Genomic DNA, 14,655 nt, shown 5'->3' on the forward strand with positions numbered 1-14,655 from the left:
GTTACGTTACTGTGCATGGCATCACCAACAAGAGTTTTATTGTCTACCTTTATTTGCAAAACGTCAAAGTAAACTTGAAACAGGACCTGTGTTGTTCAGTCAATGGCTTGTCTAATTATTAAAGAAAAAGTGTCATCGATTTTCATAATGTTAAATGTAACTGATAGCTAAACGTATAATTCTATACTATTGCAGGTTTTTTTACTGAAGCCGGCTAATGTCATGAGGTAGTTTTTTTTTAAGTCAATATCACAACTCAGTAACTTTCTTTAACGATTTAGATAATGAAAGATTGAGACTTAGCTCAATCATAATTATGCCTTAGATACATATTATTACGCCTAAGCATACATCGCATAGCAGATACAGTAAGCTCACTCGATACGAACGATTGAGACTAAACTAATTCTTTGTCACAACTAACTAACTCATTATAAAGAAAAAAGTCAATTCGTTATACATGTTAAAACGGTTTCAGTTAATTGTGTATACCGTGTGATAGTAAAGTCGCGATACCGCGGTTGCTTAGTCTTTAAAATGCGTAAACTAATGTGTAGATCGTTTGATTTACTTGTTAGACTAACTGTTATTACGTGTTACTTTTAATTACGTTGTTACGAATTTCTTAAAAGTGATAACGGATTAAAATAAAACTATATCCGGAACTGAACTAACTACTGTAGATTACTTTGAATTTACATAATCTCTGAATAAAACTATTGTTATTTCAGAAATTGTTGCGAGGTTTTTATAAATGATATTAATGCGACATGGTGATTATCACAAAAATGCGCACTCGCATTTTTATATCTGATAGATATATATATACCTTTATGCCGATTTTGAATGATAACGTGTTGCGTGTGTTAATATAAAAATGAAGATGTGGTAGTATTACCAATGAGACAATTTATCAAAAGAGACAAAATGACACAGGAGATAACAAATGACAACTTGTCCAGCTTGCATCAATATATATATATTACATAGAAGATTCAATTTTAAATGTGTTTACAGTTAAGAACAGCCATTTACAATCATATAGAAATCAAAGGTATCATAACTTCAACATTATACTAAATTATGAAAGCTCGTCAGTAATCGCAAAGATGACAAATAATTTCTGCTTGCTGTTCATTTATTAAGAGATTTGTAAGTGTGTCAAAATCAGGTCTATTTAATTTATTTTTTCGACTTAAATATCACATTTATCATTTTCTTCCTTTAGATCAAACAATAGACTCTTGTTTTATATTATACTTTAATTTTTCAGAAAATTTTGTTTTCGTACTGATTTGGTTTTGTAAATTTCATTTCGTTTTATACCGTTCTAATTCCGTTTCGGACATGTAACAGGCATCCACTTTTTAGTGCTATCCCCTTTTCCAATTTTTAATTAAAAATCAAAACATTCAAACTTTCAAAAAACGAAATGATCAAAACCATACGTTCAGTTTAGCATTATAAAAGTTCCTTAAAATAACTGAAGGTTGGTATTTATTAAAACATTTAAATTGCACCTGATGTTCAGTGGTTGTCGTTTGTTGATGCAGTTCATAAGTGTTTCTCGTTTCTCGTTTTGAAAATAGATTAGACCGTTGGTTTTCCCGTTTCAATGTTTTTTTAACACTGGTAATTTTTGGGGCCCAACATAGCTTTATTGTTCGGTGTGAGAAAAGGCTCCGTGTTGAAGACCGTACTTTGACCTATAATGGTTTGCTTTTACAAATTATAATTTGGATGAAGATTTGTCTCATTTGCACTCATGCCACATCATCTTATATCTATTAAATTTTAAAACGGACTTTACAATTTTATAATTCTTATTGTTTGGTGAAATTTTCAAAATTAAAGAAAAAAAAATCCAAATTTCAAAACTTTAATTAATAATCCTAAAAACTGAAATTTTAAAACTTTAAAATTTTGAATTGACAAGTGTTACACGGACCGAGATCTTCTTGTTTCTTCAATTAAGATATATTGACAATTTTCATGCATCCTTTCAGATTTGGCGATTGGTATAAGGGAAAAGAATATTTAGTTGATAAATGTATGTCAGGAACATGTAACTTAGTGATTGTCGTCTGTTGCTTTGTAAGATATTGTTATTCCTTCTTTATGTTGTACATAAGGTAGGCCGTTAGTTTTTTCGCCTGAACTTTTGTACATAATTATGTCATATTGGGGTCTTTCATAGCTGACAATAGTAATAGTAATAATAAAAGTCTTTATTTAACGAAGGTAACACATTTAACAATGCGGTATGGGGTTTGCCAATTGTTGAAGGCTGTACGGTTACATAAATTTGTTAATGTCTTAGTCATTCGGTCTATTGTGGAGAGTTTATTACATTAACAATCATACCACACGTCTTTGTATACATGTATATCAGTTTTGAATAGTGAAACTCAATGCTATTTGGAAAGCAATAACGGTCATATAAAATACGAATAAACGTATATTCATAACTCTGATGCCGATAAATTTTTCCAAATACAACTTAGTTAATACTGGAATTTGATTTAAACTCTAAATTATTCTTTCGTAACATGCAGAAATAAATATTGAATAAAGAATAAAACAAATCAAATATTAAGAAAACCATTCATCATGTGACCGTAAAACTCATTAATTCATGAAAACTCAAAAAACTTTTGACTTGACATTATATAGTGGAAAAAAGTATGTAACGTGTAGTTAAACCTAGATATCTTACAAATCATAAGTTTTATTGATAACTGCATAAAATCTCTGATATGAAAAACAGTAAACTATCCCTGTTGTTTGGTCACGAGTTGCAAATATTGATATTTGTATTCTTAGATTCATTTTTATCAATACAGTGTCATATAATGAAAGTATATAACACATTGTAAGAAACAATGTCTTTCTTTCCGCGTCAATAGTTCGTTTTTAGCAACGACGTTGATAACCTTTTGAAAAAACCTATCATTGTATGATTTCTTTCATTTGGATATAACTTTTAAAGTTTTTTAACAAGAAATAGTGTTTCATTTCTAACCATGCTTACATTTATGAAAACAATTATCTAATTTGTAAAGTCATTTCTACATGTGCATGTACGCTAATCAATATACATTTTGTATTTCAACACAAAGGATCGAACACTTTACTATCACTCAGTGACAAATAGTTAGCAACTGGTCTTATTTAAGGAGGCTCACGGGTATAAGATTTTCAGAAAAAAATTAAACATTATTTTTCATTACAAGTTTTATTGATTACCTTTCGTAGTTGTTACTTTATCATATGGTGCAAAAATCATTCCAAAAAATCAATTCGTGTTGGCCCTAGATGACTTTTAAAATGTACATATCATTGAAAAAGTTCTAAATTTTCTCCCTTTGATGCAAAAATGCCATTTTTTTGAGAAAATATACGCATTTCTAATGTTCCAGAAGCAGATGGAGAAGACTTGACTAATATTTTAATTGAAATTGCTGGTTCGATAGGGGTAGTCATAAAGCCAGACAACATTAACGCCATACATAAAATTGGTCCGAAGCGCGAGGGGAAGGCACGCCAAGTCATTGCTAGATTCGTCCACCGTAAGCCCCGATTTCTGTTGTTGAAGAATCGTGCCGAGCTGAGAAAAAATGAACGTTTTAAGAACATTTTTATAGCTGAAGACCTTACAAAGCTGAAATTAAAGCTACTCTTTTACATTAAAAAGCAGACCAATGTAAAATCAGCATTTACAAAAGAGGGAAGGATTCACTGTACGCTAAATAACGATTCAAAGGTTACAATTGATAGTCCGGATGACTTGTTTAAAATTGGAATGGATACCGTGGATTATAAAGCTTTAGGATTGCCCGAATTTTAGGGGTGCGAAGGAAGTCAAAAGGAGCACAGTGTTGAAATAAATTCAAAATCTGAAAATCTGCCCATATTCATAAGTGAAAGTGATCGTCAAAATTGTGAAATTCAAAATGTGAAAGGCCAGCTAAAAGTTCTGTCGTTAAATGTGTGTGGGTTGGTTTCAAAAAGTAAAATCCCCGATTTTGTGGAGTTAATTTCATCATATGATATATTGTGTTTTACTGAATCAAAATTTGATGCATATGATGATGTTCATTTATCTGGTTATGAATTACTACCACCTATAATACGTGATAAATGTAGAGATAAGTCTGGTGGTATAGCAGTATTTGTAAAAAGTTCTATTTACAAATATGTGAAAGTTATAGTCAATGTATATATTTGTTCTCTATTGTGAATTTGTTGCCAAGTGATTTGTTGTTTGGGATAGTATATATCCCCCCCTGAAAATAGTGTTTATGGTTCAGTTGATATATTTGATGAGATTTTAGAAAAAATAATTGATATCACTGTTGATAAAAATACCAAGTGTGCCTACTATGGGACTTTAATGCCCATACAGGGACTCATGATGACTTTATTATTGTAAATGATACAATCCTAGACAGCCTGCTGATCGACGAGAATTCCAGAAAATATATGAACAGTATTAATGCTCTGTATGAATTGGGTATCCCAATTAAGCGTTCTTCGAAGGACATTTCGAATATAAATAATTATGGACACAAATTATTGGAATTTTGTAAAAATTTAGATCTATATATTGTTAATGGTAGAATTAGTAATGATCAATTAGTAGGGGCTGTTACAACAAGTAAAACACACGTATTGATTATGCTATTGTTTCACCTATGTTATTTAAATTGTTTTTCATACTTCAATATTGAAAATGTTGATCCAATTTTGAGTGATATTCATTGTCCAGTTGTCATACATTTTGATACTTCTGTAATACTTGAACATGTTGAATCTGTTGATACTCTGTCACATGATGATAAAAGCAATGTTGTATACAAATCAAAATGGAAGAATAATAATGCAAATGTATTTTTAGAAAATTTGAATGATGAAAATATTCATGATTTAGTTGAAAAACTTGAAAATCTAGATGTCAATAATATTAATGTTGAAACTGTCAACAATTTAATATTGAATTGTAATTCAATTATTAAAAATGCTGCTGATAAAGCTGACATGATTGTAGAATTCAAACCCAAGAACAGTCGACTTGGTGTCAGGTCAAAAAAATGTTAACCTTATTTTAATCAAGATTGTTATTTAAAACGTAAAGCATATCGTAAATGTAAAAATCTCCACTGGAGATTACAAAGGGCTGAAACAAAAGAAAATATAATTGCTAGTAGTAGAGAGTATAAACGTACGCTTAACAAGCAGTTTAGAGAATATCAGAAGTCTGTTATAGACAAATTGAAAAATTTGCGTAAATCTGATTCAAAAGCATACTGGTCTCTTTTGAACAAATGTGATACAAAAGGTAACAAAGCTGTAAACAAAACTGCTATGGATGTATTATATGATCATTGCAAAAATCTTAATGCTCTTGATGAGCAGGATGATAACGATATTATATTACCTAATAATATTACTGATTATAATATTGAATTAAATCGAGATATTACTGAAGACGAAGTATTGCATGCTGTCAAATCATTGAAAAATAATAAAGCATGTGGTGGTGATCTTATATTGAATGAAATTTTGAAATATGGTACAGTAAAGTTGATGCCTGTTTTTGTAAGAATATTTAATATTGTATTTCATAGTGGTATTATACCTGATAGTTGGTCAGAAGGTTATATATGTCCTATATTTAAGAATAAAGGTAATCCAAATGATGTGGATAATTATCGTGGTATTACTATTTTAAGTTGTTATGGTAAATTATGTACTTGCATTTTGAATAATAGGCTTCATACATATTTAGAAAATTCTGGTTTATTGTGTGAAGAACAAGCAGGGTTCAGAAAAGGTTATAGTACGACAGATCATATTTTTAATTTGAAATGCTTGATTGATTCATACTTACATAGAGGTAGGAAATTGTATTGTGTATTTGTTGACTATCGAAAAGCTTTTGACTCTGTCAGAAGAGTATATTTGTGGCAAAAACTGTTAAAATGTACCATTGATGGCAAAATGTTTAAGATTATCAACAATATGTATAACAATGCAAAGTCTTGTGTGAGACAAGGCAACTCTTGTTCAAACTTTTTTAAATCCAATGTTGGTGTACGCCAAAAAGAAAATCTATCACCTGTATTATTTGCCATTTTCTTAAATGACTAGGTTGAATTTATGTCACATTCATATAATGGTTTAGTTGATATGAGTATTGCAGCACGTCTTCTTGATACTGATGAAGTCGCTGTATATTTTCGTTTATATTTGTTATTGTATGCAGATGATACTGTAATTTTAGCCGAATCGGCAGCAGAGTTACAAGCCTCATTAAATGCCATGTATTTATATTGTCAAACTTGGAAAATGCAAGTTAACATATCTAATACAAAAGTTGTAATATTTTCAAGATCTAGACTTAACACAGATAATATGAACTTTAAATATAGTGGTGAAAGCCTCAATATTGTTACAAATTTTCAAAACATTGGTATTATATTTTCATGTAAGGGTAATTTTAATGACGCCAAAGCACATCTTGTACAGCAAGCAAGAAAAGCCATAATTATAGTCTTAAGAAAGGCTAGGAAGTTGAATTTACCAATTGATATGCAATTATAGCTATTTGATACAATGGTTGTACCTATTTTGTTATATGGTGCAGAAGTATGGGGTTTTGAAAATTGTAATATTATAGAAAACTTGCATATGCAATTTTGTAAAATAATTTTGAAAGTTAAAAAAAGTACTGCTCATTGTATGATTTATGGAGAATTGGGTAGAATACCATTACATATTCTTATTAAAGCTGGAATGGTTGGTTTCTGGCAACGTATCATGTGTGGTAAAAGAGAAAAAAAATCATATACACTGTATTCTTTATTGTATCAGCTTATTAAAAGGGGTATCTACCACTCTAAATGGTTGTTAGAAATTAAAAATACTTTTTATGAATGTGGATTTAATTTGATGTGGGATGATCAAATAATTGCTAAATCTGATAATATTAGTAAGAATGTCAAGAAATGTTTAAGTGATAAATTTATGTTGAACTGGAGTAATAATGTTATGAATTCTGCAAAATGTCTTAACTACAGAATATACAAGTCTGATTTTTGTTTTGAGAAATATTTATCGGTGTTACCATCTGATCTAAGAATGTATTTATGTAAATTCCGTTGCCTTAGCAATAAATTGCCCATTGAAACGGGCAGATTTTTTAATATTGACAGATCTGAAAGACAGTGTAATCTTTGTAATGCTAATGAACTTGGTGATGAGTTACTTATTCAAATGTACCTTTATCTGTATTAATTATATACTATTATTGCACATTTGTTAACCATGTTGTTCTAATGTAAATATGTTCACACTTTTATTGTTTGTTAAAACAATGTTGTACTTGCATACCCCATGTGCGGGCTTTAGTGAAATAAAATGTCTTATGTCTTACATTGTCTTATGTCTTATGGCATTAAAATTAAAATATCTTTTTTAACTCATCGGTGACCTATATTTTTTATTGTTGTTTTCGAATAAGCTGTACAAAAACTAAATAATTGTAAAATTTAAGCGATTTCTGTAATTAAGTTCTTTTTATATTTCGATATTACCGCTTTTTCTCCTATTATTTCAACAGAAAAAAAGGACATTAACAAAATTGTATGCTTCTTTCGACGCCAGATTGTGAGCGTAAATGAACGGTGACCCATTTTTTAATTTCATTTTTCTATTAAGTATAAGATAAAGTTCATTTATAGAAAGATATAGCGAAATCCTATATTAAATAAAAAAGTGATTTAGACCCGCTAGCCCCCTTAAACGTATAATCTGCAATTTAACTCATATAATAGAAAACTAGCCCGTGAATGATCTAAGTTAAAAGTGAATAATCAGCAATAACATTTATGCTGATGGTGATGACTGATGACGTTTAATGTCCAGCGGCAAATGTATTGCATACACCTATATGATGTGTAGGCATATTTACATGATAGATAAGTTGACGTATATTGAAAGTCTTATTAATTGACAAGAATGATAAAAATAAAGACATGAGGTATATTCCCCACGAGACAACTATTAAAATACGAACAGATGTAGATATAAACCATTACAAGTCATAGTAGAACCTTAACAAAAACAAACAAAAACATACTATTTAGACATGTGTGATCTTGAAACTCAACAAAATGTAAAATAATTCAAAAGAAAAATAAAAGGGGCCAAAGAGCTTTAATCGTTCACCGGGATATATTTTGTAGATCTACCATACATAATGTTTTGCTGTTCAAAGTTTATTGTGTCTATTGTTGTTTTCGATAAAAGATAAAAGGTGTAGATCACGGGGCTTTTATCAAGCTATACTTGCTATAGGATGTGCAGAAATTTCAGACAGTACATACATTAAACATGGGGAAAAAATATGTTGTTTGATAGTGAGAAAACTAAACGCAAGAATTTTAAGATAAAATATGAAAAAAATAGCTCTGTAAATAAGAAGAATAAATACATACATGGGACTCGTTTTCTTACTGTAAATCAAAATAGGTAAATCTACAATAAATTCTGTTACAAAAGTTACAATATCTGAGTTATTTTTATCTTACATTATTAATTAAAAGAAATTTCAATTGAAATTGAAACATTCTGTTTTTGTTGAAATAGTCCAAAATAATAAGATGACATATATTGTCGAGTTTACTGAGCGGGGATACAAACTAGAATATAAAAAAATGCCAGATCATTTAATTAGATACCCAGATATATTGATGGTGTTCGTTCAATAAACAATCCAAACTTTGCTGATTGGGTTCCATCAATATACCCTCAACCACTAGAAATTAAAGGAACAACAGACACGGCTTCCTCCGCCTCAGTTTTATACTTATATCTCGAATTTTATATAACCGGTTATCTCTGTACCAGAATCTATGACAAACGAGACGACTTTAATTTTTAAATAATCAATTTCCCCCACCTAAGTAGCAATAAACCAACTTCACCTACATTTCGAATATACATTTCCCAACTCATTCGGTATTGAAGAGCTTGCTGCTGCAACTCAGTTTTTTGTAAAACATTACCAATGTCTAAGCAGAGAGTTGGTGAACCAGTGTTATATCAAAGAACGTCTCGTCCTTATTCAAAAAAGTTCATCAAAAGATACAAATACCTTGTTGATAAATATTGTAGTGTTCTTTTATTTTTCTTTGTAAATTATTAACGTTTACTGTTTGGTACATTTTTGAAAATACCATTTAAGCATGGCTCGGTACTTGTATATCCCACCATTGCGTTGTTGTGCTCTAGTCGTTTTTTTGTACTCTTGTTTTCATTCTTGCGTATGTGCGTTGTCTATATGTCATTTTCTTTATCTTTGTTGACATATTTGTTTGATTTTGAGATTAGAACACAATGTTGATTGCTGTACCCTTATTTTTGACATTTTCACCTATCATGTCTGTTTGTTTTGTTCACATATTGTTATCAATATAATGGAATTATTAGCGACTGTCATACAAGTGAGAGGTTAAACTAGCTTTAAAACCAGGTTTAATTCACCATTTTGCACATGAGGAAATGCCTGTACCAAGTCAGGAATATGACAGCTGTTTTTTATTCTTTTGATGTGTTTGAGCTTTGACTTTGTAAATTGTTAAGGGATATTCCGTTTTGAATTGTCCTTGGAGTTTGGAATGTTTGTTGTTTTACTTTTTTCAATAAGGGTTGGTTGGCAGTATCGTTCATGTCGATGTATTTGCCAATCTTACTTTGCTGAAGATGTTTTTTATTTGGTGATTCTCTCTTAGTATATATATTAACGTTCCTCTAAAAAATGAAACAAATGGGTTTGTTTTAAGTTTATAAAGTGTCAGTTAACGATGTTGGTCATTTGACATATTTGTACATCTTACTTTGATTAAGTGTTTTGCTGTTTACGGTTAATGTCTACAATTTACATTTAAAAAGGTACAACATGATCATTTCAAGGGTAACAAATCTGATATAGGTCATGCCATTCGTCTGAAAATTACATGGCAGTTACATGTATATCTTACTTGCAACTCAATTTTTATTTTTCTAGAACTGCATTTTTAAAGAGAAATCAAAAGGGGCATTTTAACCCGATGGTCTATTTTGTTAACAGCAGTCATATTTAGCGATGGCTCAAATAAACGGATACAATCTTAAACTATATAATATGAGAAATGTTCAGATAAAGTTTGAAAGTATTTGGATTAGTAGAGTCAGGGGTGGTAAAAGTATTTTATGAAGAAAGACGACGGATATAAGGGATGGTAAATTCACATGACCCTTTGAGCTCAAAAACAAATGCCAGGTTTATACTACAACAATCAAGAAAAAACATATATGGCAAAGAAAAATCAACGACAATCTCAGATTGCAGATAACAGACCTGAGACAGGCATATGGCGTGGTTTTGCAGAACATGATTGTTAGCCTACAAGACTTTTCTTAGCCTGGGACAGAAGCGAAACACGCAACACACGTACTCCGTGTCAAGGACATCATAATTGTTGTGGAGACAAGGAATATCGTATCGACTGTGTATGAAAATGCACAGAGAGGAAATACATTTTGTATCAGGAGTTAATATGTATAGTGTTTTATCCTAAGACCTCAGTATAAAGGATATATATACTTATCTTACCTCCTATACATTTCTAGGAATATGCTTTGTAAAAAGCATCCGCGTGGAGACCGTGTATATTCCATATTAGACTAGTATGGAGGCGTGGATTATTTAAATACACGGTTAGTAGTGGAGTTACGACTTTGGCATTATTTGATTATTTAAATGTATTGAAAGTTCTGTATAATATTGTTATATCAAGGTTGTTGATATTAAATTGTCATTATTGACATAAGTTTTTTTTGTGTGCAGATAAATGGAAGTAGGTTCTTAAAATTGAACACTTGAACACTTTAGTATACAGCAGTCAGGGGCGTTACTTAAACAAGTTATTTTTTTTTAATTATTTATATAAGTAATTTTTGTTTTTAAAAATAATAAAATTACTTAGTTATTTTAATTTTCAATAGAAACATAGTTAAAATGTAGTTTTCATGATTTTAAACATCATTTTATATCATAGAATAACGGATTTATCAGATTTTAGAGGAGTATAGAGATGAAGGGTTACTTTAAAAATAATGACAAAAATATTACTTGAATAAGTTATTTTATACATTTTTGAAAAAAATGGCAATTACACTTATCTAATGCACATATGGAATTGATTTGGGTTACAAATTATAAACAACTTCAGGTCTTAATTAATTCACAAGTATCTATCTATTTATATCAGTCTACCTTCAAGATTTTAGAGGAAAATGATAATTTGATAGTCCCAAGAGACCAATCTTTGACCCAGAAGCGTCGGTATGAAAGATAAGTGCGTCAGAAAATTAATTAGTGTTTCGAAAGAATTAGTTTTTATATATCAAGGGAAAAATAACCAGATGACTGTGAAAATTATTTAAAGCTAGTAAAATCTGTATTATTGGACACCTATAAAAATAATATTCAGAAAAATAACTTATATAAGTTATATTTAAATTAGCCTCGTTTTCAACAATACTTGTATAGGTAATTTTAATAGTTACCTGTTTAAGTAATGCCCCTGACTGTACAGAGAAGAATATGTGGTATAATTGCAAATGAGAGAACTTCTTACACTATGTAACTAATAATACTTAACGCTCTGTTGAATTCAGTCAGGACTTTTCATATTTCAAATGATTTAGAACTTTGAACTTTGAACATAGTATAGACAATTGTAGATGTCGAACTTTGTATGTTGTGAGGTAGTTTCCTCATTGCAGAACCCACCCAATATCTACATCTATCTATATATATATCTAAAGTTCTACCTCTAACAACTGGTGATGCGTCTTTCTGCTGAGATACAAGGGTTGCTTCTTGTTCTTCTTTTGACATGAAAGTCTAAAACACAAAGGAAAAAAAAACTTGTTAGTACCTTTATATTACATAAAATATTGATGAAATTGTAATTTGATATACAGATTTGCAAAATGAGAGGCTCCAAAGCATGTAATCAATATATAATGAAGTATCATAACAGACGATTCTGGTGAGTAGGGTCAAGTAAATTTAACTAATAGCATTGCCATCTGTTATTCAAACTAGATTGGTGATATAGAATTCCAAGATATATTAATCCGCAGCAACTGCGAGACAATGCATTTGTTTCAAACAAGCAAAACAAACTGCAAGTATTTATATCTTCCTTGAGCGATATTGAAAATTAAATTATTTTTGATTAAGGCGTGTAACTGTGGTAATTTTTAAACAGTTTAATTCGAAACCTGCTTCTGTCCCAAACTTTCTATTAACCTCAAACAATTTAAAAACAAATGAATTTTGGCAACAATCAAGTACCATCATTCTAGAACGAAAAAAATCAGAAAGACAAAAATCGTATTTCGGTTGAGTTTTGTGATCAAACACATTTTTATTGAATGTCTTCTCTGGCAACAAAAAAAAATATAATTGTTCCAACCATTAGTACCATAGTAATAAGTAATTTGTGAAAAATTGCCGTACATTGACCTATAATGGTTTACTTTTATAAATTGTTATTTGGATGGAGAGTTGTGTCATTGGCACTCATACCACATCTTCCTATACCTATTAAACTCTACTATATAGTCAATGTAGGCCATGCGTGGGTTAAGTGTACATACAACTTATTATTCAAAACTTAACTTTCATTAAGAGTATTAAAGGGGAAAACACATGTTGAATGAAAAAAAAAGACAATAATATAATAAATCAATGTATTTTCTAATTGTTTGGTTTAACATTCAAAATATAGCTCATTTATAAAATAAAACCTGTGTTCAGACTTCCCTTCCCAAAAATGTCTCCCGAATTGATAGTAATAACCAAGAAACATGCATGACAGCAGGATAATGTGCAGAAGAAAAAAAAACAATACGGGAGGACATTTAAATTAAAAGTGCAGTAATCCTGATTGCTGAAATTATCTTAAAATGTACTTCTTTTTTTAGCTTATAGTTACGCTGCCATAGCATAAGGCACCGACTGTTCTTCATTATGGGAGGAGGGTAAGATCATGTTTATTTTCTTGGGATCAATTAAAATTCTGTTTTCAATGATATGCGGCGGAATAAGATTTTAGTTTTCGGACGACGATGATGAATTTATTCCTCCTTATTTCAAATGGTAACAAACAAGGTATCACCTCACTTCTGAAAAAATCCTTTTTCCAAGAAATTTGGAATAAAGAAACTTATGTGATTCCCTCCTACACACACACACACACACAAGAAAAAATGGTCTGTACTTCACTGGTACCGTAGTTTATAGACAATTATTCGATTAAATTATATTGATAAGAGCAGTTCCAAGTAAGATCAATAAATAAAAATATAAACCGACCGGACTCGTGGCTTATTTTGGTTCAATTTTAAAGAATTTTAAACATAATTCCCTTCTAATAAACGATGTCGTTAAGTACCAAAGTTGTAATAAGGTTCAAATACTAGAAGGAAGTACCCTTTAATTTTGAAAGCCTTCATAACAAATAAACAATTCATTCAAATCACTCACTGCAAATGCTGTTGAAATTAAGTTCGTTGAAACATGAACGACTAATGAACAGTCAAACTGTTTTTGTATAGCTTATGAACGTATAATTTGTGTGTTCTGTCAAACTTGTGTATACTAGAATAAAACTTTTACAGCATTGATTTTTCCGCCTTTGTTGTAAGAATTTATCCAGTAGCAATATGTAAGAAATTCATTTTTACTCAAACAGACATTTAGAGTGAAAAAGGTGCCACATGCATTCAAAATAGTTAAATTCATTGAACAAAATGTACATTTCTATAATTTATATTCAATGTGGTATAAATGCTGATAGATTGTGGTTTGATTCTAATTTATAGCAAAATGTTTCTAATTTTTTTATCGTAAATTAAAATTATTATAATTAATCCCTCTTCAAATAGATAATGAAATAAAAACAACAATCGGAAAGTCACACTTTATCGCAGTTTTACAAAAAACCACACCATGGGATAACTCTACGACAGAGCTAACGTTATTAGTCCGGCGGCTACAAGCATATTTCAGACGAATTGTGCACATCCTGTTACAAGCATGAAATTTGGCATGGACCTTCCTCAACTATTACTCTTTTATTTCAGATAGGGAGGCATTTGAAAAAAATGTCTCATTTCCGGTAAAATCCAAAATGGCGGACGTCATACTTAAATCAGTCCAACATCGAAGGCTAGCGTGTAAAAATGTGTTATTATCATGTTCCTATCATAATATTTGGTACTGCCCTTTGTTTTTACTACTTTTGGATAAATTAAATAGATAAGGTGTCTTCAGAAACCCCACTTCCGGTTTAAATCCAACGTGGCGGACATTGTACTAAAATAAGCCTAATTTTTAGGGAGGGTAACTGAAATGTGTTTTAACGTATTGCTACTATCATTACATTGTGTAGGAACCTTTCTTTGGTGCTTCTGATGGATACAATGTATAAGACATATGTCTTAAAAAAAAACTTACTTCCGGTAACACCAAAATGGCGGACATAGAAATATTATTTTTTTATTCAAATTTTCAACTTTTTTCAAAATGTAAAGAAA

General features: G+C 30.3%; 1 protein-coding gene across 1 annotated transcript in view; it reads right to left on the bottom strand.

The window, feature by feature from the left end:
- The window catches only part of LOC134722510 (caskin-2-like), a 163,638-nt gene that overhangs the window by 13,883 nt on the left and 135,100 nt on the right, over positions 1 to 14,655 (bottom strand). Inside the window, exon 7 of the mRNA XM_063586131.1 lies at positions 11,881 to 11,953. Within this exon, the coding sequence (XP_063442201.1) occupies positions 11,881 to 11,953 (73 nt within the window). The remainder of the gene's footprint in view (positions 1 to 11,880; positions 11,954 to 14,655) is intronic.

Source organism: Mytilus trossulus, chromosome 6 (assembly GCF_036588685.1).
Source record: "Mytilus trossulus isolate FHL-02 chromosome 6, PNRI_Mtr1.1.1.hap1, whole genome shotgun sequence".
In the NCBI taxonomy this organism is placed as follows: domain Eukaryota; kingdom Metazoa; phylum Mollusca; class Bivalvia; order Mytilida; family Mytilidae; genus Mytilus; species Mytilus trossulus.